A 24,979-nucleotide genomic window follows, 5' to 3' on the forward strand; every position below is an offset into this window, starting at 1 on the left:
TTACGGGACAAAAATTCAGGATAATTTCATATCTGATTTATTTTCTTGATTTATTATTTGTTATACTTTTGATCTTTTAACCTGGACAATGAAGCAGTTTTCAGCTCTCTTTTTTCTTTTTTTTTTTTCTCCTTGTACAACAGCTTTGCTTTTCTGATTCTCAGGCCATCACTTTAAAAATAGTTGGATTTTAAGAAGAAAGTTCAAGAATACTGACATTAGCAGTAACATGTGGGGCCTGGGGCCTGATTTTGGCAATCCAAATTCCTCATTCTGCCCTTGGGAGGATCTCCAGCATGAGCTTTGGTGCTTTTTGTGGGGGTTTCACTCAGGTGTTCACAGCCTGCACTGTTTGGTGAAGAAAACTGGCAGAAGTGAATTTGTGTTGGCTCTTCCAGTGCTGCAGTTCTGAGTTTAAACATCTCGGTTTAAACAAAGTTTAGTTTATATCTTCCTCAGATTAATAAGCGTGGTGACTGAAGAGGTAACACATTTTTTTTTTCTGCTTGAGTTGTGGAGAAAAGAAGCCAAGGGGGATTAAGTAATCTGTTGCAGAAAGGGAATAGCTATCTGGTGGTGAGCTGTTTTAAATAAGCACAGTATGACGTGGAAAAGCTTATATCTTGAACCTGTATATATATCAGTTCCACCAAGTGTTGAATAGGGATAATACTTACCTGTCTTTTTTAGGATATTGCAGCCTGAAGAGTCTGACTGATATAATGCAAGTTTGAGGGCAGGAAGCTGCGCTCGGTTAAGCTGATGCTCCTAAGAGCTGAGTGGTTCTTGGACAGAGTCAGTGCAGTGTGTGGGTCCAGCCTTGCAAATTGGTAAAGGAAATCCCACCATGCCAGCTGAACCACTTGGAATCTAAATCCAGATTCATTTCCAGTGTTGATGACTTCTGCTCTGACCATAATTCTATTGAATTTATGAGAGATTTTGTAAGTAGCAGGAAGTATTTTCAAAAGATCTGAAAATGGGGAGACCTATGGATGAGTTTTGTAGTGCTAACTGAATCTGATGGCAAATACACCCAAGTAAAGGTATTTTGTTTATAAACCTATCGTTTTGCAATAAGTTTGCAGAACAAAGGTTCTGCAAGAGTCTTGCAGAAGGTAGGTAGGATTTCTGTAATTTAAATCCTTTTGTTGCCTAGTCACTTTTCTCTTCCCCCTCTGCAGTAACCCCAGCTTCCTCACATAACACCTTAATTCTGTTTTTTCCAAAGCTCTGTAGATATTGATTGCCTATCAGAATGCTGCCAAAAACACATATACCAACTGAGTTTTGCTTGCTTTTTCCTCAGAGGGACAGTCATTTGTATTTGTTTTCATTATGCTGATAAAAATTCTCATTAAAGTGTTTTTTTTTTTTTTGAAAAGAGTAGTTTAAAAGTGGACAATGTGATCCCATAACCTTAATTTCCCTAACAGACATGGCTAAAAGAACCACCACATTTTATATACGGTGCTGACCACGTATCCAGTATGTAAGTCATTTTATAATTTGTGTGCTATTGAGACTATGAATACTGAGTTTTTTTAATGGGATGGAGGAAAAACAAAATTTACAAGGCTTAGCACATACCATGTAACTGCACCCAGCAATCCAGTCAGGCCAGTATAATTTTATTGTTTACTGTAATGGCAGCAAAATGACATTTTGTACCTACTGGAATCATATCAGAGGCACAGTTACTCTTTCTGTATTGTTTTTTATTCAATTTCCCTCTTTGAGATTACATGCTCTTCCATAGTACAGTGGGAATGCATGCTATAGCCTGCTTTCAGAGTTGTATTTTGTAGCAATAGGGGCAGGTATCTCATCTATCCCCCTTCTGAGAGGTCTGTGCTTCAGTAAATAGCCACTGCTTCCATATATGGGCCACTCTGATAGTCAGCAGCGAATGTTAGTTGCTGTTAGGTTACAAAATTACACTGTGAGTGGAATATTGGCTAATTAAAATGATTTTTTTAAATTGGTTCATTTAATTTGGCAAGCTTGAAAGTATGTGTTAAGCATACGTCTTAAATTATATTATTAACAGATCGCTTTAAATGATACATGTTGAAACAGCCAGTTAAGTGAAATATTGTTTTGCATTGATTGTAAGGATTTCATACTGTGTTTGCATAGATGATGAAGGCTGTATAAAAACCCAGTGCATTCATGCAATGCAGTATTTTCTTAACTGTTTAAGTGTAATTTTAAGAGGTCATTACTTAATTTTAAGCAAAAATCTACCTGCATAATTGTATACTTGCAAGTGACTCTATTAGTGTACTGGCATAATATTCTTTTGCTTTATATTGTCCATAATATTCTTTTGCTTTATATTATCCTTTCTTTAATCTTAGTTAACATGTCATGTGTAAAATACATTTTAATCCATAACTTAAATTTGCACACACATCTTCTGTAGAATGAACATAGGTTTTAATTTAGTGTCTGTGCTCCCTCATTCTTCTCCTGTACTTTCCTTTGCGGCTATATTTTCTCTTTTTACTGTTCACCTTCATTTCTGCTCAAATGGCTTGTAGATTCAGTTGTATCCTCTTCTACTTTAAGGAAATGTGTGAAGAGTAGCTCTTCTGAGATAACAAAACTTGTCTTAAGTAGAGATTTCGGTTATGCGGATGCTTGAGGGAAGCAGGTGTCTGTATTGATTCTGGATCCTGGAGGTGTATGTACACATGAAAATCTTGTTAAGTAGTGAAAAAGACTGAGGGCTTAAATAAATTCATGAAGGAGCCATGATGTCTATAATTATGAGGGTACGTGGAAGGCAGGATGATAGTAACACTGTTATTTTTTGACCATTTGACTATTATTTTGGCCATCTGATTTTTTTTCTTTCCTTTTAGATCGTTCTTGTATCTAAAGACTTTCATTTATGTTTGCATAACTGCTACTGCATTTATTCCAACCGCTGCTAAGAATGAGGACTAATATTTTGTGGTTAATGAGGTCTCTTTCAGCTGGTTTATACCTGTGGATCTGCACAGTGATGTTAAAATATAATTGCGGGGCGAGGAGGATTCATTTTTTGGCAGGGAAGGAAGGGAGCCCGGATAGCAAAAAAGCGAATGGATACAGGAAGAAGTGATTGAGGATGAAATGTGCCTTGGAGGGGGACATAAGATCGTAAGACCAAGGAATGCTCTGCTGTAAACAGAATCAACGATCCTATCAGTGGACAAACTTTCAAAAGAAGCTGCTTAGATTTCCCAGATTTGGCATTTCTGAGAATGTTCCATCTGATTTTTGGAATACGTGGAATCCTTAGAGCTGAAGATGTGTAAGATTTTCTAAAATGGATCATTATTAGTGATTGCTTTTAAAAGTTTTGTTTTGCATCCATTAATGCTTTATTTTCTGTGACAGTGTAAGAGAACTGCAAAAAACGGAGAATACTTTTCTAACTGAATGTTTTGAGTTTGAGAGATTCTGAGTAGATACCCAGATAGATACCTTGCATTATGGGAGTGGTGTAAAAAAAGTGTTAAAGTGTATCAGAATGAAGTTACTCACCATTTTCTGTTGGTTAGCGTTTGTTTATTTTTTTCATAACTGTTTCAAGTATTTCAATTGACCTCGGTGTAAATGAGAATCATACTTGGGAATGGCAGTGGAAGTTGTTTCAGTAAACAGTATTGCAGTAAACAGAATTGGCTTGTATTGAGTTACCAGTTACAGATGATTTCAGATGTAATGCACAGTGAGCATTGGCAATGTAGTTAGATCATGATCACAAACATTTGGCAATGAACCTTGTTACGTTTGACAAGGCAAAAATAGTTTATAATAGATCAATATTATAAATATATATAGCAGCAGTTTCATTTCAGCATGTTATAAATAGGGAGGTCAGCACAACAGGAGAAATAAAATTGCTGAGTGGAATTAAAAGTTGCTCTCTTTGAGATAATTTCACATCAAAAAGGAGTACGAGAGAAACATTCATAAAGCTCCACTTTTACTTTGAGATACACAGTAATCCAGCTCTACAAAACATAGGATTAGAGAAGTAATACCTCTTCTATAGCAGAGGAGTAAGGATGACTGCAGTAGGATTGAGAAAAGGAAGTGTCCACCTGTGTTGATAAGGGTAACTTGAGTAGCTGATAGACTGCTTTTCAGGTCTTGGTTTCTGTACAGCTTGTTCTTCTAAAGATCAGCTGAGTGCATAAATTGTGTGGCTTCTAGCTGCTTCTCTCCCCAGTGGGTACAGCTCGGAATTGATGTGCTGGTAAATGGCAGCAGAGCCATTTCCCTCTTTGCCTGTTGCCTTTTTCATCAGTCCCATTCTGGTTGCATAGAGAATTTGGCTTTTATTATCAGGTACGGATTTAGCTAGTGCTACTTATTGGTTTGTCATGGGCTTTCTAAAAAGGACAGCTCCTCGGCAGTTTTAAGCACTCACTGATTGATTCCAGGGGACTTTTGGTTTCTCCTGTGTTGTCCAAATCAAAGAAACATCTAAGTTATTGGATAATCTACATGCTTAGGATAATATAAACTTTACTATTTTATAGATTGTACGTTGGTTGGTTTTTAAGTAAAAATTAACTACCTTCATATACAGTATGCTACATTTTTTAAGCCCTTTTTTATGTTGCTAACTTGTTATAAGGAATCCATGTGTGAATTCAGGAAGATGGCTCCATATTCAGTTAATGTTTAATTTAGTACACTCTGGCTGTTGTTTTGTTAATGTTTTGAACTTGGAGACTGCTAAAACATTTAATTAGCGTGTTATAAAGCTTTAGGTTTATAAAGCATTTGGTTTTGAGTAGAGGTTCAGAAGCATGTGAGTAGGTTTAGGAATGGTTTTGCTCTATTTTTCAGCTATGTTTCTCTGGGGAAAAAAAAAGCTTGCATTGAAGGCTGCACAGTGGTGTAAACCTGTCTGTTTGCTCTTTAAAATTAGAGTTGGCTATGAGTGCTTTTCAAGGCAGTCAAAAGAAGTTACATAAGAGGAACATGCAGTTCTCGTCCTTAGGTGTTGAAGGCCCAGCCTCCGTAGTGTCCTGAGGAATTTTTGTTTTTTTTTGGCAAGACTGTGTTTGGTGTCAGGAAAATAAATCACTTTATTTCTCCTTGAAATAGAAAAAGGACTAGGAAATGGAATTTGTTTGCTGCTATAAACTGTTATAAACCAGGTGTCCTTTCCAGTTGGGCTGCTTGCCATTATTTACTGGAGGGCAAAGGTTGATAGTATTGCTTTAATTTTTCTTGTCCTCCTGTTCCTTTTGACTGCCATCCCTTCCATACTGCTGCTTTGAAGTAACTGCTCTTTTGACTGTGTTGCTGCTGGTCTGGCTCCTGGGAATGGCTCTTTATGGAAAGTTGGCTGGAGACAAAAGTGAAAGTAATAGCTTTAAAATGCCATTGGGGAGGGATAAAGGGAAAAAATAAAGTTTCTCTTTTTTTTTCACTAGTATGTCTATGTTGCTTTATGTATCGTCCCTTTCTCTTTATGGAAAAGGCAAACTGATGTAATTTTGAAATAGAGTATCTTTTGTCATAGGTTATCTACCTACCAAAGGTATCTGTCTACCCTTCATAGGTAGGTGGGTGTCATGTCCCACAGAAAGAGCCCCAGTCTAATCTTTGCATTTTTTAGCCTGCATAATAGCAATGTCAGGGAGTTTTGGAAAGTAAAATTGAAGGATATTTGATCTTGAGTTTTTGATGTAGAAGTAGGATTAGCAAATATGATAATATTGTTTATATATGTTATGTTTAATCTCCTGCTGCTAATATTAATATTTCTCATTAAATTATTGTTAGTGTGAGTTGTTACAGAGTTCTCTAATCCTGGAGTGCTATTTTACAGAAGTATTTTTTTAGATAAGGTTTTTGAAAAAAGTGGTTATTATTTGTTGAAGTCCCTTAATATATTAACATTTTAAAAACAATTATTCCTTTTTTTTTGCTTATTGCAAAACTGCAGGTTTAAATTATTAATAAAATAGTTCATGTTTAAATGTTTAATTTCTGGTCTAATCTGAAGTCCTTGCCATTGCCAGGATTTTCATATATATGACATAAATATTACTCCTGTAATATCACAAACATTATATAAAGCCTTCACTTCCTTTTATTTGGCATACATTAGATAGAAACTGCCTTGTACTTTATCTCTGCACTGAATGAATTGCTGTTTGAGAGTCAATTTAATGTTCAGGAAAGATAAAGGCCTGACAGCACTGGAGAATGAAGCTCGCTTTCATTCACGGACTGCACACATGTACTGTCCATATGGATTTCTGGGTGCTGTTGTGACATTGTATGCTAAGATTGATTTGGAGGACTGCCAGACAGGGAGGAGCATTCCTAAATAGTCATTTGTCTTTCTACTTGCATTAATTCTTAAAGAATTTAAATGTGTGTTCGTATGAGATGGGTTTAAAGTTGCTACTTCCTTTGAGAGAAGCCAAGAAGGAGCCATTATGAAGTTACAAATAGTTGGACATAGGTAAATAACTCTTATTCCTAGTATTGCATCATTTGAGTGATCAACTTTTCTGCTTGTGAAGATTTAGCTTTCAGATGAACTGTTCAGACAATTAAAATAATTCATATACAGTAATTGATGTGTTTTCTGGAACTAGCTAGGTCTTTCCACTTGTCTTTAAATATACCATTTTTCTACCAAGGTAGAAACCTCGTACAGAATCTCTTTGTTGTTGCAGTTTTAATTCGTGCGAGAGTTGGCACCTGAAATATAATGACGGCCTGTTCATACGGCTGTTGCACTTAGTCTCTCTGAATCTCCCATTGGATGGTTCCAGAGGGAAGACAAGCTAGGAAAGCGAGGATACCAGCACTGAAATCTAGGTTTGCGTTTAGGCAAATGCCCTGTTTAACTGATCTAGCAACAATAAAGTACCTTGCCGCAAACATATTGCTGCCTGCCCAAAGACATCTCACTGTTAGCACACCATGGCGCGTCATCCTTAGTGTAGTTAAGAGCTGGATTCTTGCCTGTGGACGGAAGGATTTTTAGCATCTCCTCATGCTTTGAGCTTCTTCTCCATTTTTTTATGCAGTATCAAAATTGCTTCTTTTTCAGACTCTTTCCATCCATTGTAAACTATTCTAGTTCATGTTAGTTCAGATTACTTCCATTTAATGTTGTAAACATTTTTTACATTCTTTTTCTTTTGTGGAAGATATTTCTGATCAGATATTTTTAGAGCTTTTTTCTTCTGCTCTTCATGGTCTCTTTATTCCAGGCACGTTGCTGCTTGTCAGATTCTCTTTCAATTTCTGTTTTGCTTTTGCAGTAATTGGCAGTCACCCTCTTGGAGTTCCTGAGGGAAATCATACATGTAGGGTATAACCACAGCAGCACCTGAGTGATAACACTGTAGGGCAGGAGTCAGAAAGTCATCAGCGGAAGAGAGAAAAAAATGTGAAAAGCCAGAAGTAAGCAAACTGAAGCAGCAGGGACACTGGGCATCCTTCACTTTCAATGCTCTTTCAATAGGCAATTTTGGGGTGGAAATGTAGATATCTATTCAAATTTCATGGTATCGTTTCTTAGCAGAGAGTACTATTTGTGAAAAATTTAATATTCATTAGCTTATACATGGCGATGAATATCCTTGACTATCTTTTGTAGCTATCCTTTTCCTCTATTTTATTTCAATGTTTCTCTTATATTAATTTTTTATTGGAGAAAGAGGTTAATTGTATTGTCAGCTTACAGGTTTTGTTTTGTTTTAAATTCAAACCCTACATTTACTTCTTTAAGTGTTTTTTTTGTGTGTGTATGCATATTGCATGCATATTTCATAATACACTTTGATTTTTGGATGGATCTTTGTAAGCAGAAATGGCTGCTGAGAGTAAATGTGGAATTGTAGACAATAAACTCTAGGTTCTCGTGATACCTCTTTAGAGCTTTCTTTGGAGACCACTAGTGCTTATTTGGATGTTCTCCTGTATTGAATGATGATGAAAAAAAAGCTATAGGTGAAGAATGGAGCAAGGAGGTGGATCAGAATAAAACCAAAGAGCAGCAAATCTCTACTGTTTTTCTGAGTATCCCTTGCCTAGTAGGTTTGTTGGCTTTGAGCAGTTTCAGTATTAGGTTGCTGGGTCAGATCTATTTCTGATCGGTTAAGATTGAAGTTTGTTGTTAATGTGGACTTGTTAATGTGAAATGTGTTTGATCATGATTCAATTGACAGGCCTGGTCATAAATCACCACCAGGGTTGTTACTAATTGATCTATCTTTTCAAATTGAACCACTGTCCTCTATCTATAGGCCAGAGAGGGGACGTGGTTGATAGAAGTAACCTTGCCCTGCTGCCATGTGTACTTCATATCTCTTTAAAAATAACTAAAATAATTTTAAGATGATTAAGGACCTGGAGCGTCTGTCCTGTGAGGAAAGGCTGAGAGAGCTGGGCCTGTTCAGCCTAAAGAAAAGGCTGAGAAAGGTTCTTAGAAATGGTTATAAATGCCTTAAGGGAGGTTGTCAAGAGGAGGGGGCCAGACTCTATTCAGTGGTGGCCAGCAACAAAAGAAGAGGCAGCGGCTACAGACTGAAACACCGAAAGTTCTGCCTGAATTTGAGGAAAAACTTCTTGACTGTTAGGGTGACAGAGCATTGGAACAGGTTGCCCAGAGAGGTTGTGCAGTCTCCTTCCTCGGAGATACGGAAAAGTCTTCTGAGTGTGATACTGTCAGAGTGCTCCAGGTAACCCTGCTTGTGCAGAGGAATTGTTCTAGATCTCCAGAGGTCCCTTCCAATCTTAATTGTTCTGTGATTCTGTGATTCTCCTTTCAATGGAATTGAATTTTCCCACATCTTCATTTTTGGATGCATAGGAAGCCTATCTGAAGAACCTTGTAATACAGCGAAGTCTATTTTCAAAACATCTAAATGTCTTCTTATCTTGCAGAGGTAGAAATATGCATGGCATCTGCAATTTTAATTGGCATACAGGAATGGTTCTGTTGGCATACAAAGCTGTGTGATTTTATTTTGAATTTGGAAACAGTACTACTAGGAGTGCTGCTGTTCAGTTCATTAGTTTCCTGGAATTATTACTCTAGCTTATTTCTGGACAGAATAATAAACAACCCTGGGAAAACTGTAGTATAACACTGAATATTGCATTCATGTACAGAGAACTGTTTTTTTTTTTTTCATCTCTGTTCATTTCGTCGCAGTTTGAAGATTACTTTCTAACCTATGCTGCAGCATCAAAGCACGCATAAATGTTTCAGCTACTTGACAGGTAAAACATTAGCACCAAGAAACCTTAAAGGATCAATTTAATTTAACTCAGCCCTTTTTTTTTTTTTTTTTTTTTTTTTGTCTTTGCTCATGACAGTGTTGGATTTTGGAGCTATACTGACTGTTAAGATGCAGCCTGTGAGAATGAGCACCTGATCCTATAAAAATGCTGCAGTTAATATAATGAGATATGTTTTCTGGGGAGTCTTTTCTGCTTGGATCCTCCTTGCTATTGAAGGTTGATGCCATGTTGTCCTTTCAAGAGAAGCAGCCTTAAGGAAATGAGGGGAGACTAGGACTGTAGGAGGAATAATTTGAAGACAAAAACAGTTGTTTAGCTATAAAGAAATCAGTGGGAAGATGATGAATTGAGTTTACACATTTCTGAGGGCCATGAATATTTGTTAAGTATCAAAGCTACTAGCTCTTTATTTTTGGAATGCCTATTGTAGTGTAATATAATTAACTTCAGAAGCTAGCTCTATAAATTAAGCATTGCAGTCAAGGTCATCAGGGATACAGGGACTGTTGGAGTTGTTGCTTCATTCTGTGGGCTTACAATTAAACAAAAAATAATTGTAGGTAGGTAGCAATGCATTTTTTATCATCAGCCTTTTTCATCAGAATACTGGAGTGCAGTAGCAGCATAGTACATAGATCCCTGAATTAAAAGCTGTGAGTGTAGTCTAAATCATTGGAGCCGTGCAGCATTTGCCAAATGTGCCTGTGCTAGCTGCAATCGTGCGTTGAAAAAAAGCGAGGTTTGTGGCAGAATTACCAATCATAAAATACATGTTTATATTTTCTTTTTAGGATCAAGTAGAACACACTGATTCAGCAGAACTGGCTGGTTGTGCTGCAGTCATCATGAGTAGGCACAGGGTCATTTGTTTCTTATCACATGTATAAGAGAAAAAGGTAAGAGGCAAGTTCCATTTTAAAAGATTATGACTGAGAATATGTACTTGAGATGCAGATGTCTTTATGTGTATACATACATTTATACAGACACATGCCTGTACACATGCATACATCTTGTGTATAAGATAATGGAGTATTTTTAGCATTTTGTGTGTTCATTTTTTATTGATAGTAATTGCTTAGTTTTAGAGCAAGAATTTGTCTTATTTTGGGGTGAGGGAAGCAGACTAAATCTTCCTTCCTCAGTCTTTACTGTTAAAATCTTGTCAGTTAAAGATGCGGCTAGTGCTGAACTTTCTGAACAAGCTGTTTATTACAGTGGAAATGCTTGACTTCTTTCCAGGAGTGTTTAGTGTAATGGTCACTGAAGGGAGCTGGAAGCGAGTGTGTTCTTGACCATTGTTTCTTGGGGTTGAAGCCTGTCCTCGGGAGCATTAGATCTCATGACTTTGTGAAGTAGATATGCAATTGCATATGCATATAATCATATTATGAGAAAATTATATTTTTTTATTTAGACTATGAACCGAGGATGAAAAAGCAATGTTTGGTTTCAGTCTGATCATGTAGTTTTCATCCTAGAAGTCTTTTGTATGCTTGATAAAGACAATAAAATACTTGAGTATTTTGTTAGTAAAATTTTGCTGAAATATGTTCACACTTTCATACTGAAACATAGTAATCTCTTTTCCATCGAAAATGGACTTTAGGGAAAGTGTATTTTTTTATATTCATATGTTTTTGTTGTTTTTCTTTATAATAATCATTGTTGGTGTTAGACCTGAAGATTTGCAGCTGACCATTTTCTGAGAAGTATCTAGTTGCACAGACATTAAGATTTCATTTAGAGCAGCTGTCAGCTCAGTGATTATGAATTCAAAAAAAATCCCTATATATCCTAGTACACCAGTAAATGAAGTAATAATAATGAAAAGGGCTTTCTCTCCTGATGCTCTTTATTTTGTGCATTTTAGTTTGGAGTATCAGAAACCATCAGTCTAGATTTTGACTAGTTACGTTCTTGTGTGCCAAATGTTGAGCTGCAGAATTCGTAATGATACATAAATGTGTTTACACAAAGTTCTCTTTACTTGGAGCTTTTTTAAAAAGCAAACTATGGAGAAATGCATCTGTTGGATGAAATTTCAACTCTCAATTTCACATTTAATGGCTAAATTAATTCTGGCAGTTTAATTGCCAGATCTTAATAAATTAATTTTTTCATGGTGTTAGTAGGTTGGATTACTCACAGTGGGATTATAAGGAAATAGGCATAAAGTTCTAGGGCTTCTTTATGTTCCTGTTGGTAAATAGGTAATTTTCCTAAGTTCAGTAAGTTCCAAATGTTTATATTCTTTTAATGTTACAAAACTATGCATAATCTAAAATTTTAAAAGTTAAACTTCTGGTTTTTTTTTCAGAAAAAGACAGAAGTCATTAATATAGTAATGTGTATTGTCAACTTCTAACATTGCTTACTTTGGTTAGATATAATCTTGTTCTTGATTTGTGTGACAATGAAAGACAAAATAATATAGGGCTACATTTAGGAATTGTTATGGGTGAACATGGTTTAAATTTTTCTTGCACCAATGTGCATAAATTTGTGGGAGTTCTTAAGTAATTTTATTGGGCTTTTAATTGTATTCCAAGCTTGCAGGAATGATCAGATGTGAATTGGTTTGAAACTTGTGGAAGCTACATGGAATCAAAATGTAGAGGTCCACAGAGGTATTTAAAACCTCTGCTTTCAGGAACTGTATAATCAGCATAGCTCTCCTTCCCATCAACTTGCTTGTCAGTAATCATTATCTTCTCTGAAGTAAACAAAACGGAAAAAATCAATGCCTGTAGCCTATTTTGTTGGGGCCACCCATACTGCAGAGCTTGTGTTTGTGTCCTAGGGAATGCCTTGACTGGATGCCCTTTCTCAGTATCGGAATGCATGGAAATCCAAATGGGATATTTTCAGGAAGCATCACGGTTTGACTCTATTGCGCACAGCTTTTGTACTTTTCAGTCTCACAATATGACAAATGTAGTTTACATCGAAGACCTTAGACTTTTTCCAGGAGTAATTATTGTAATTTTTCTAAAGTCTTGGATTGGATTGTTATAATATTATAATGTAACTTATATAATTTCACATTTGTCCTATAGTTGGCATTTTGCATAAAGCAGTCTTGCTGTAGCAAGTCAATTTTGGTTGATGATACTAAAAGCTTGTTTTCAAGGAAAATATTAATTAAGGTATTAAAACAGATTCTAATGAACTTCTCAGTATTAGATACTTAGCTTATAAAGGTGCTTGCCATCATGGTGTTGAAACGAGGAAGAGAAAAAGGTGCAAGAGAACCTCCCAAGCTTGCAAGCTGGAGATAGTCTGAATGATTTAAGTATTTCTAGGTACTAGGAAAAGCATCTACTTTTTTCAAGCAGATCAAAAAAAAAATTGTTTTAATTGGAACGCGTGTGGTAAATTCAACTTTTTTCCAGTTAAAATGCTATGAGTGGTATGTACAATTTTTAGTACTGTGACCTGGTTGGCAGGTTGGGTAGCTCAGGAAGATAATGGGTGTCTGGGGGGGAGCTAAGAATCTATCAGTTAGAGGCCAGAATCTGGCTATACTGCGGTCAGGAAAGCAAATATAGTAGGGAATGTTGAGCTTTTGATCAAGGTGGCTGCTACAATACATTGGTGATCAGTAAGTGATACAGCTCATGAGTGATTTTCCTTGCAGGAGGAGTTAATCTTGCATCCTGTAGCAGACTGAAATATAGTTGTACAAATCTGTGAGTTTGTAACAACTGTAGTCTCTGAATTGCTTTGCAAAATAGCCTTTTTGGTGATGCCTATTGAAATTCATAATTTACCATTATACTTGTTTTCTTTAAAGTTGAATTTCTCCATTTATCTTCAAAACATAAAATCAATTTGATTGCATCAAATAGTGATGTATTTATGTTGTAATATGACCTATTTAAAAATACCATGTGGCAAATTTCAGATCAGGGTCAATCCTAAAAGCCTGATCTTTGCATTTCATGACATTTTAATGCCTTAGTTTGGTCTCAATAGCTTGGTCTTAGGCAGCTGTTGCCCACAATGAACACAAAACTGTATTTAACACTGTAGCAGTTGAAGTAGTGCTGGTCAATAATTTCCTCAAATCTGTTTGTTTTTACACAATACCCTGATATTGTAAGGGTAGTGTTAAAGCAAAACTTTATAACTCTAAATTGGAATTTTCCTCTAACTTGTTTCTTGTGTCTGTTGTTTCTGTAGTATAAAAGAGCAGGCTTTGAGTTCAGCTGGAGGCTGTCAGGTCTAACACTGTTTCCTACTGCAAAACGAGGTTCTCACCCTCTCATCCTCCATTCGTTGTTTCACAGTATTAAAAGGCAGCTCTGAGGAGAATAACACTGTTTTGGATGGTGTTCAGAGAACAGATCAAATCAAGGTCTCTCCCTTTGGTATATAGGTTATGGCACACATTTCTCAGTGAAAATATCTTCATTGGCACTGAGTGTTTTCAGAAAATGGGTCTAGGCTATCTTGTTGCTGGAAGCCTTCGGTAGCAAGACTGTTGTATTCCTACAGTTAGGAAGGGGCAAAGTGTTATTCACCATGTGAAGCTGTAGAAGGTTATTTAAGGACTTAAGTTCATCTGTTTCACCCTCGTCATCTTCCTTTCTATCTTGAGAATATTATTCTTTGATGAGACTTTTTACTTCTGTGCATTTTGCTAGTTGTCCAGTGCCTGCATTTCAGGAAAATGAAGGCTTTTAAGACAAACATTTTAAGAGGTAGCAGAATGCAAGTAACTACATTTTTTTAACAACTTTGCAGGCGTGAATCCTTCAGGCATCTCAGAAACGAGTGACACAGAGGGTTGCTGGCAGAGTGTATGATTAAGAAAGCAGAAGCAGAGAATTAAAATCTTGTTCAAAGTCACATGAGCTAATCAGTGGTGGAACAAACCCAAAACCTGGATCTTCAGATTATTGGGTAGTTGACTTTCTAGTTCTGCAGGCAATGACATTTTTGACTGATATTGGAGCAATTTTGCTGGTGACCCTTGTGGTTAGACACATTAATGTGGCAATACAAGGAAGGTTGTACTGCCATCATCATTTGCTACCTGAAACATCTTAAAGGCTACTGCTGCCTTTGATGACAGTTCTGTTTAAATTCTCAGATGAAGGTCAGTGTTTTTCTTGAATGTAAGAAGTTGAGACAAGGCCTTGAAATGCTTAAAGTAGCATTGATAATGAGCTGTGAGGGCAAAGGCATGTGATTGAGTTTGACATTTTCAGTGCAATATAGTTAAATATATCCTTGCTCATCAGTTACAATGACAGTGCTTTAGTAACTACTGATAAAAAATCTTACTCTTTCCTCCTCAACCCCCTATTTATTGTGGTGGAAAAAAAATCAGGGGTCTATATAAAAAAGTGCATTGATATGTAATGGAAATAAAAGCTTCAAATAAGAGAATAGTGGAATGTTTCTTATGTAGGTTGCATTATGCAGGTCCTAAGTCAAAATTGCTTAAGAAAGGACTGTGTGACTTTCATTTTTGTTATGTTGCCCTAAATAGAAGTTTCTGAACAGACAGGACATCTCTAAATTGCAGAAATCGATTTGAGGTGCTGTCTGTACATATCTTTCTCCCAGATCCTGGACAAATCTCGCTTTACCTATATTGGGGTCTCTCAAAAAGACTTGTCATATTACATGGAAAATGCACAGAATTAAGCATAAGGAAAGATGATTGTTTTGTACATTCTGTAGTATGGAACACACCGTGCTTTGAAATGGCACAGGTATTCTTTTTACTCGCTGATTATCTTGCTCTGATAGTCAGTATTGAAAAATGAAGCTGTGTACTCCAGATGTTCACAATGCTATTGCTTCAGATCATGGCTCATGTCAACATGTTTACATCTTAATTCGCGTGTAGCAGAATTTTTAAAACCAGATTCTATTGCAGTTGTTTGCAAATGCTTTAATCTTTTTTAAAAAAATCTAGATTTTGTTTAAATTTTGACTTTTGGGGACATATTTATTAACTTTGAAGATAGTAAACAGCAAAATCAAAAATGAGTTTGGGGAAGTTGTTCATCTGAATTAATCAAGTTTAAGCACACAAATAATTTTATTCTTGGGAAATGCTTTTTGTTTATGCATGTAGTACATATAAGTTTTGATTATAAAGCCTGTCTCCCCTTCCCCTCCCTTTAAATTGGGGCATTATGTAGTGGAACCTTTCGGAATGATGTTTAGATATCTCATTGCAATTGCTCTCTGTTTGACAGGTTCAGACAGGAGTCTGGTGGTCTTTCCCTGACAAATGGAGAACTATTTCCAAGCAGAGGCATATAACCTTGATAAGGTTTTAGATGAATTTGAGCAAAACGAAGGTGAGTCATTTTGAACAAAATTAGAGATGTATGTTAGATGTACTCTACAAAGAACACCACCGCCAAGGAAGTGGTGTCTCCTTCCTGCTAAGGAAGAGAGACCTATAATCTCCTTTTTGGTTTTGAGTTCCAAATTGATCTCAGAACTTCTGAAAAACATCTGGTAACTTTGTTTAATGTTTCTTCTGTGTTTGTTAGTAATGTTCTTCTTTGCCCATTAATCTTTTAAAATTTATTTCTCAACTGTTTTCACAGAAAATCTTCCATAGACTTTTCAAAGAGGAGTTTTATGGAGCATGATCTCAGTGGCAATATTTTTATGACTTATTTTTAACAATTTGGGCAAAATAGATTTATATATTAAGCTTCTTTTGCAGTTTTCAGTAACTTAAACATAGAAATGTTTTATTACGTCACATAAATTGTAAAATAAAAGTTGCCATATTCGAAGTATAAAGTTTCTGCTTAGTCTAATCACTGCTTTTGTGCTGTCGGGAGGTTGAAAATTTTATAGGAATTGCAGGGTTTTTTAAACCTCTCTAGGTATCTAAAGTGTATTAATCTAAAATATATTAAAGTTGACTGTGCAAGTTTAACTTGTTATACTAATTGATGTAACTCTAAAGTTCTTGAATTCCAAAAACCTCATATGATTATGCTATTAGTGGCTCACTAAGGATGAGTTAGTTTTGTAAGATGTGTTTTACTGTTGTATCTGTATTTGAACCTCTATGCATTTGCGTTTGAGCCATTCTAATGTACCAGAGTTAATAGAATCTATAGGAGAGTAAGTTCCCTTAAAGTGGAGGGGTTGCATCAGTGTTCGACATAATGTGTTTTTTACTGACTTAATTTTTCAGATGCTGCTGCTTCACCTACACTGTTGGGTGCAAAGTGGAATCAGATTCTAGATCCCCCTTCTCGTCGCCTGTCGTTTAACCCGCCCGTGGCCAACGTGAATGAAGCTACAGCTCCTGATGAATGTCAGCAGAGATTAAAGTCTTTCTCCTTGTCTCATTCGGTGAACGCACCAACAGGAGGAGGGGTTCACTGTGCTAATGGAAAGGATTTTAGTATAAGCTCAGAAACCCCCGTTATGTGGATCGATGATCAGGCAGCAGCAGATGATCAATTAATTAAGAGGAATAGCAGTCGAGATGATCAGTGTAACACTGCAGAAGCAAGAGACAAGAAATGTGGAAATGTAGCTTGCTTGTCGGAAGAAAAAAATGTACTAGTGGTGGCAGTCATGCATAACTGTGACACAAGAACACTACAAAGTGGTGATTTGCTGGATTGTAAAAATTACAACAGTCAGTCCCTAATGGACACTATTAGCTTTACACTGGATAATGAAAACCGACAGAGTGATCAGTTTAGTGTTACTGTAAATGGATCAACTGAAAAAGATACAGATATAGAAAAGCAAGTAAATCAGCTCTGTGCTGAAGATGACTCTATTACTCATTTGATTAATGCTTCATCTGAAAGCCTGTCCATTGCATGCCCCTCCTCTCGATTAAAGGATGATCTTAGTATGAGTAGAGATTCACTGTTTTCAGACACTACAACTGCAGGGATTAATGCAGTGACTCTATTACAGAGACCAGCTGATGGTGCCATTAAAACACAAGAAAATTGTGTATCTGTTGAAAATTTTACTAGTAAAGCCATTACTCAGCGAACGGATCTAGAAGCTAAAACCTCTTGTTGTTCAAGTAACGAAAGCTTAACTGTAGAAGCCGTGGAAGAGCAAACACCCCAACAGTTTCCATCGAGGCTATCTGGGCTCACTGAATCTTGTCAACCTAATGTGGCTGGAAGTGGCAATTACAAGGAACATGTTGCAGAACATTCTGCATCTGAGGATGTTAGTGGCGTTGAAAGTGAAGTTAGTGAATGTGATGAAAATCTTGGCACAAGGGAATCGCTCAGCATAGTGGAGTGTTACCCTGAATCTCAGGAGATGACTAATTGGGAACTGACTAAATTGAATGAGATGAATAATAAGCAAACTCTGGGAGAGAATGAAAGGCTTCTGCAGACAAAACAGCCTGATGAGGCTTGTAGTAATAGTAGAGAATGTGGAGATGGGGTGATGGAAGCAGGCGTGGACTTAAAAGGAACTGGTACAGATGAGCTTGAAGGGCCCAGTCTCTCTGATGTTGTGGGTACATCAGCAGCAAGCTCTTTGTCTAATGGTTGTGATTCCTATGGAATGCAGAATCCGAGTGTTGCTCATATTCCAAAGACTTTACCCTCCAAGGAAGACTCGGTGACAGAGGAGAAGGAGATCGAGGAGAGCAAGTCAGAATGTTACGCTAACGTTTATGAACAGAGAGGAAATGAGACCACAGAAGGTGGTGGTCTTATTTTAAACAGCACTGGTGACCAAATGAAAAAAAAATATTTACATAACCTCTGTAGTCAGGTCCCATCCATGCAAGGACAAACATCACCAAAACCAGTGACTAATATGCAGTCTATTAGTGTTCCTTTTGGTGGTGCGAGACCTAAGCAACCTACAAATCTTAAACTGCAGATTCCGAAGCCATTATCGGACCACTTACAAAATGATCTTGTTCCCCCAAACTGTGGAGGTAATAGTAAAAACAAAAATGTCTTTGGTAAGACACAAGTAGGGGATACGTTGACAGCAGACATGTTTGCTGGTGACGCATCTTTAAATGTCTCTATTGCTGATGCTAATGGGGAACACTTGGAAGAGTATGAATCTGGAGTCTCTAGTAGTCCGTGCCTTGCAGTAGCCCCAGATAGTCCAGACAATGATCTCAGAGCTGGTCAGTTTGGAGCTCCAGCCAGAAAGCCTTTTACGACTTTGGGTGAGGTGGCTCCAGTTTGGGTTCCAGACTCTCAAGCACCAAACTGCATGAAATGCGAGGCCAGATTTACATTCACCAAGAGGAGGCATCATTGCAGAGCGTGTGGGAAGGTAAGTTCCTACTCCTTCCATCAGCCTGAGCTGGGCTTTTATTTGTGACCTTGAAAAAATGGAATCAGAGAACTTCCTAAACCACTGGCTGCAATTACCTGTGACATCTCTGCCTAAGGTGTTGGATCAAATTTGATCAGTTAACCAAAAGAAAAAAATGTTTTTAAGATCTAATCCATTTGGTGTTCTAATAGAAAGTGACTATTGGTTATTCATTTTTGTAAAAATGATTATCCTCTAAGGTCAGGGTGTTAGCTGATTGCAAGCTTTAGAATGCATTGGTTTCATGTGGAACTGCTATAAAATGGCTAAGCGCAGGAAACTAGTTTGCAGAAATACCTGCATTGACAATCCCATTAAAGATACTGAAACATATTGATGGGAATTGAAGTGAGCTATTGAGTTGCTGACATTTATGCTGGTTTAGATGACTAACCAACTTTGTTCTTTTAAGTCTTATTTTCTAATTTTTCTCACATTGCTTACACTATTTTCATGGATGTATCTTTACTTCTGAGGAAAAAATATACTATATTCTCTGTAACGTGATGAACAGATACATGTTGAGAAATTTTGTAATGAAGACAACAAAAACCTAATTTTTATATTGTTTTGTGTTACATAAGAAATATTGTTGACAATCTTTTGTTGGTTTTGAAAAATTTTCCATACATGTCATCTAGTTCAACACTAATTCATAAGCGGCAAATTTATGATAAACACTTCATTTGTATAATAATTGTAAATGTATTTTTATTGAAATACAAATTGGTGGTGCATAGCAAATAGGAATGTTAAGAAAAAAATATGATTATTCAAAAGAGGTAAAGATTTTTTGTCAAGTCGATATTTATAAATAGCTTTTAAGATAAAAATAAATACTAAAACCCACTAAAAATTGGAGTAAAAGAAACTTTGGTTCATTTAGGCCCTATCCAAAGGTTGCTGAAGTTGATTGAAAGACCTCCTGGCTCCTATAGGCAAGATGTTTAGCTACCAGCAGAGTGCAGGGAAGCAGAACGACTCGAACAGGACCTCAAAACAGTGTCTGGAAAGCTCACACTCTTACGCCACTTGTTTCTGGAAGCAGCCTAGCAGAAAACGCTGGCTTGTTCCTCTGTAACAGCCTGTGCTTGTCTGCCACGTGCCCTTTAGTAGCGAAAATGCGTAGCCAGTTGAGTAGATTTTATTCAAATTTGATTTTGAGACATGCTGAAAAATCTTTCCCAGAATATTGACTGGTATATACATGCTCCTTAAGCATTAGTGAAGGAGTTTCAGTTGCTTATTCCTCCCCACCCTGCGGCAGGTTGCAATGAAGTTACCTGGAACTAGTAATCCCAGGAGGTCAGTATGCATCATAGGAAGTTGTATGCCTGCCTTCTGTGTGCACGTCGGGAGTACCAGAGGGCTCAACGCCGTTCTCATTGCAGTTGAGGCTAAGAAATTCCAGCTGAAAGAATTATGTTTGTCACTGGTATTTTATCTTAGCTTCAACCTGTTAAATTATACTGTCAGTTATTCAGGTCATACTTTTAATTTTTATGAGTTTAACAAATGTGACTGAACTCCATTTACAGTTATATTTTCTATTCATTTTCATGCTTTAAACAAATTCATTGCTTGCATTCAGTTGTTTGCCTGCAATGACTGAAGCCTTGAGTTGCAAAAATGAGAAGCAGAGAAGAACTATAAAATAGAATGTACATGAACATATACAGCAAGGCCAAGAAATGTAGCTTTTCTGTTTAACTATTGAAGACGAGCCTTGAAAGGACTAAGACTGTTTCTCTGCAGCATTGTTTTGGATGATGTGCAGGGAATGGGTAAAATAAAAGGCCTTTCTCCTCTGTAGACAAATGTTTCTCAGATGTGGAAAATGCCTATATTGGTATTTAATATTCTCAGAGTGTTCTTAGAATAATCCTCAGAAAGTCTTGTTGCTAGAACCTTTTGTTAGCAACTGTGATCAAAGCTCATGTTGCACATATGCAGTCAAAAGCTGCTGCAGAGAATTCTGTGATAATTCTTCTTTATGCCTTTTAATGCTTTTTTCCTTTTTTTAGAAAAAAGGGCAGTCATTAATAAATGGTCAATATCAGTATAAGTCAAATAATACTCAGCACTTACTGCAAAGTACCTTACGCCATTTAATTCCTGTAATGTTTCTGGGAGGAAAGAAACCAGCAGCTCTGCCAGGGAAGCTCTCTAGTTTAAGACATAACTGCTCTCTGCTGCCTGCTCTTGCTCTCTGGTGAAGACAACCATGCCCAAAGCAAGTCTGCCTGAGCGTGTGCCCTGGCTGCAGGTGACTACTGAATCACAGTGATGCTTCCAATGTATCTATTCAGTGCATGAACCAGGTAAAGACTATGTCTTCAGCACTTGCAGTTAAATGTTTACATGGCAGAAGTCACGAGAAGAAGGATTTTTCAACACAATCTTCAGCACAACAATTTCCTTTTGGGCGTTACCAGCTTCAGGAGAGAAATGTTGGGTGAATCTTCATTGCATTTGGGAATGAAAATCGCATTTGAAAATAGTGACACCTGGGAAGTCCGTCTGTTTTTAATTTCAGGATAATAACTGCAGAATTAATGGAAGATATGAACCTCAGGGGAATGGTAGAAATTAAGAACCTGAAGAATGTGTATAAACACATTTTATTTGCGTTTTATTAAGGCCAAAACATTAGTACCATAAAACTTTCTGTGCCACTGCTGTGTCATTTATTTATTTATTTATTTTAATAAGCGTGAGATACTGAGATAAATGACTTGGTTATTTCTGACAAGAAGACCAAATTGTCAGTTGTGCTGGGTTATATTCTTCCCCTGCCTTCTTACCGTTAGAAAGCTAATGCGCTGAAGAGGGGAGACACAGATTTTCTGTCATTTGGTTTATTTTCTCTTTTAATATTTAGATCATTGTACTCTATAGCCTTGCAGAATGCACAGTAAACAATAGTTTATCAAAGGGTTCTAAATTACATATTAATTATTTTGCCCTGTAGTTCTGGTAGAAAACATAGATGTTTCCGTGTCCGATGCTGAACTTCTGACTGGAAGTTTCTCTTAGAGAAATGGAGTAAAATAGGCTAAGATGTAACATTGTTAGTAATATTCTTTAAAGTTCTTGTAAATTGGATTAAAGTGTAAATATAGAAAAGTGATTTTGAAAGTATGTTTGCAGGGATTTTTTAAAAATCAGTTTCTACATATGTGGAATTTATTCCCTCCCCCCGCCCCCATGAAAATGCAAGTATATCCACACGTACATGTTTGTTTCTGAAATGTGTAAGTTGACATAATTAGCAAATATATAAAGTGCCTGAAATGAGACAGGATCACCTTTCTTCACATTTGATTCTGAGCTATTGTGGTGAACTCAGAGTTTACTTTAGTGGGTTTTCATATACTTGCATCTAAGAGACTGGGAAGGTAACAGGCTGCAAAGTGGTCATAAGTTGGTGTGAGTTTTAATTTGTCTGAAATGTAGTTAAGCTTATTAAATTGAGTAAAGCTTATTTCTTCTGAGGAGCCTGTGTAGTTGGTTGTTTACAATACAGAAATATGGAGAATAATAAAGAAATATTTGGGGAGATTAATGAAATGTCCTAGATCATAATAACACATAGCTAATTGTACATGAAAAATCCAACTAAAATTAAACTTTGAAATTCTTTCTTGAAATCTGAGCTCATTTATAATGGAGCTGCTGATGTTTCTAATCTGAGTGGGATATAACCATTCTGCATGTAATGGGTACTAATCAGTACCTTCATATGTCACCTAAACAGCAGCCCTGAGAAAATACTGCATTGTTGTTAGTATTTAAAACAATTAAGAAACCATTAGGACACCCTGATTTGTCTGTTCTGTAGGATTTTAGTATTGCAAGGGCTACTGTAGGATCATGTCTGCATGCAAGTGTTTTAATGCTAATGTCATTATGCTTTGTAAAATGCCTTGTTTTATACATGGAATATTTAAAAAACGTTTTTGATATTCAGTTAAGTGAGAAATAAGTTGTTGTCTGTGAAGAGATTAAAATGCTACTGAGTTGCTAATATAGATGAATTGCCCTAGTGCATGTAAAAATGACTTATTAGAATTAATTTCTTGCACATTTAAACATAGCTGACTCTGGGAAGTCCTCTTGCTTTTCCTAAGACTGAAGTTAAATCCGAAATTCTTCATTTTGTGAGGGTTGTTATGTGGTATGAATTTATTAGCCCATTGTCATTTAAGCCAAACATACCTTTAGAAAATGCCTCTGTGTAGTATCAGGAGGCAATGCCTTCATGTAGTGCACGTAATTCTACTGCAGCAGGATTGGTAGGAAAGTGGCCCTGGGCTTGGTCACTGTGGCTTTAATGGAAAAATCCTGCTAATTTACACCCATATTCTGGATGTCTAGAGCTGTACAGGTATTCTTTTGTCTGAGTTCATCTGTCTGGCACATTTTTTTTGAATTACACTGTATTTTTTCTCCTGGGTTCCAGGTTTTTTGTGCGGCATGCTGCAGCCTGAAGTGCAAGTTGCTGTACATGGACCGAAAGGAAGCCAGAGTGTGTGTAATCTGCCATTCCGTGCTAATGAACGGTAAGTGGAAGGAGGATCTGAAATGCAGAGATTCACTGCCTCTGTGCTGACCTGCAGTGGGGTTTTCTTCTTTTTTAGCCTGCTTAAATACTCCATTTTTATGAGCAAGTTTTCTATTATGGCAGAGATCTTCGGGAAACCTGCTTGGGTTTCCTGTGGATATTTGGGATTCCTAAATGGAATATTATTAACAAAAAGTTAAAAATGGTAAGGTTATAATGAGTTTGAAAGCTCTCACACGTGAATGCTGTTCTGCAGAACTGCAGAAATTTTGTTGTGGTTGTTTGTTTATTCATTTATTTTTAAACTTGGGAGGTTATCCAAAACACTTCCCTCTGTCCTGTGATGTCTGTGTGGATAACTACTGCATTCTTATATTGGATACCCAAGGGAAGTTTAATGCAGTTGTGCCCCTCTAAGCTATGCACTATGTAGGAATTGGGAAATAGTATTTATCCATAAAATAATCCATTTTTTCTTGCTGCTGGGTTCTGAGTTTCATGTGCTAGAGGAGGAAGTCTTACCCAGAAAGCGGTCCACAGACTTGGAGAACTGAATTCTCATCCTTGCTTTGGCCATTTTACTGGAAAGCCTGTCCTACCCAGTGTGATGTCAGGGCTAAAATGTTAATGTATAGGTGAGACATGGGATGCGAGAAGTAAGAGGTGGACACAAACTTAACAAATAAAATAAATCAGGGTTTATATTAGCTATGCTTGCTATAAGGAAAGTTAGATCAAGGAGCCACCGGATCTCATTAGTATTTTGTCCTTTATAGCTTTAATAGTTTAGATACGGGGTATTAATCTGGGCCAGCATAGAGTATTTTTGCCACTATAACCTCAGGCTGCTGAGTATTTTAAGAAATTCTGGAGCTGGCAGTTACCCTTGGGTAATTACAGTGTCCAGTTGACACCGAGACAGCTGCTGCTGAAAGACCCAACATTCAGTTTTTATGTCTGCAGTTCACAAGATACAAAAACTGGGTTTGGTTGACAGAGAATCCACGTGAGTGCTTAAACCATGAGAAAACCTGTCTCCTCATGAGAAATTCCAGGCACTTTATCTTTGGTTTATTAATGGCAAGATGAATAGGACCTCAGTGTCCAAGTATGCATCTGGATAACTGCAGCTTGATGACAGAGGTTCCTTCAGTGGTAGTGGAAGGTCCGACAAGTGCATTTTGGCATGCTGTGAGCAGAATGAGAAGTCGGGCAAATTCCTGTTTGAAGTGCAGACTTCCAACCATTAGGATAACTCTCCTCATTACTACTGGGGAGTTACTGTGGACCTTCCATTGCTGGAAATGTCTGTCTAAAGTTTGAAGGTTTGATTAAAAAAAAAAAAAGAAGAAAGAAAGAAATGCTGCTCTAGTTTGACAAAGAATTAAACAGGAAATTTCTGTTCTTTGGTGGTATTCAGACAAGATAATTATGGTTGTATCTTTACATCTTATTCTATAACAGATTACTTGGGCTGCTGTTTTCATAAAAATCTGTTATTTTTTGTGTCTAGCTAAACTTAGAAGTCCACAGGTTTATTTTTCTCCAAAGAAGTTCAGTGAATATTCATTTGAAAGTAATGGTGTGCTTAGTCTTGAGTGTCGAAAATTAGCAGACAGTTTCTGTTACTGAACAGGAGTAATTCTTTTCTGTCTCAGAAAAAGATTAAAGATTAATAAGACAATCTTTGTGCATTGCTTGGAAAAAGAAGTGCTAGGTTTTAATTATTAATACTTCTTCACTGTAAGCCAAATATGTAAGGTGACAGAAAATTGTAGGTTGTAATATCAAAGAATTAAGGCCAAGTCTTCAAGA

At 36.8% G+C, this 24,979-nt stretch overlaps 1 protein-coding gene across 1 annotated transcript in view; it reads left to right on the forward strand.

The window, feature by feature from the left end:
- The window catches only part of ZFYVE9 (zinc finger FYVE-type containing 9), a 54,600-nt gene that overhangs the window by 6,037 nt on the left and 23,584 nt on the right, over positions 1–24,979 (forward strand). Inside the window, exons 2-5 of the mRNA XM_088536609.1 lie at positions 10,074–10,178; positions 15,501–15,605; positions 16,466–18,558; positions 23,063–23,162. Of these exons, the coding sequence (XP_088392735.1) occupies positions 15,536–15,605; positions 16,466–18,558; positions 23,063–23,162 (2,263 nt within the window). The 5' untranslated portion in view covers positions 10,074–10,178; positions 15,501–15,535. The remainder of the gene's footprint in view (positions 1–10,073; positions 10,179–15,500; positions 15,606–16,465; positions 18,559–23,062; positions 23,163–24,979) is intronic.

This window comes from Tinamus guttatus, unplaced genomic scaffold (assembly GCF_059628265.1).
Source record: "Tinamus guttatus ecotype Peru unplaced genomic scaffold, ASM5962826v1 Tinamus_guttatus_pri_ptg000044l, whole genome shotgun sequence".
Classification (NCBI taxonomy): Eukaryota; Metazoa; Chordata; class Aves; order Tinamiformes; family Tinamidae; genus Tinamus; species Tinamus guttatus.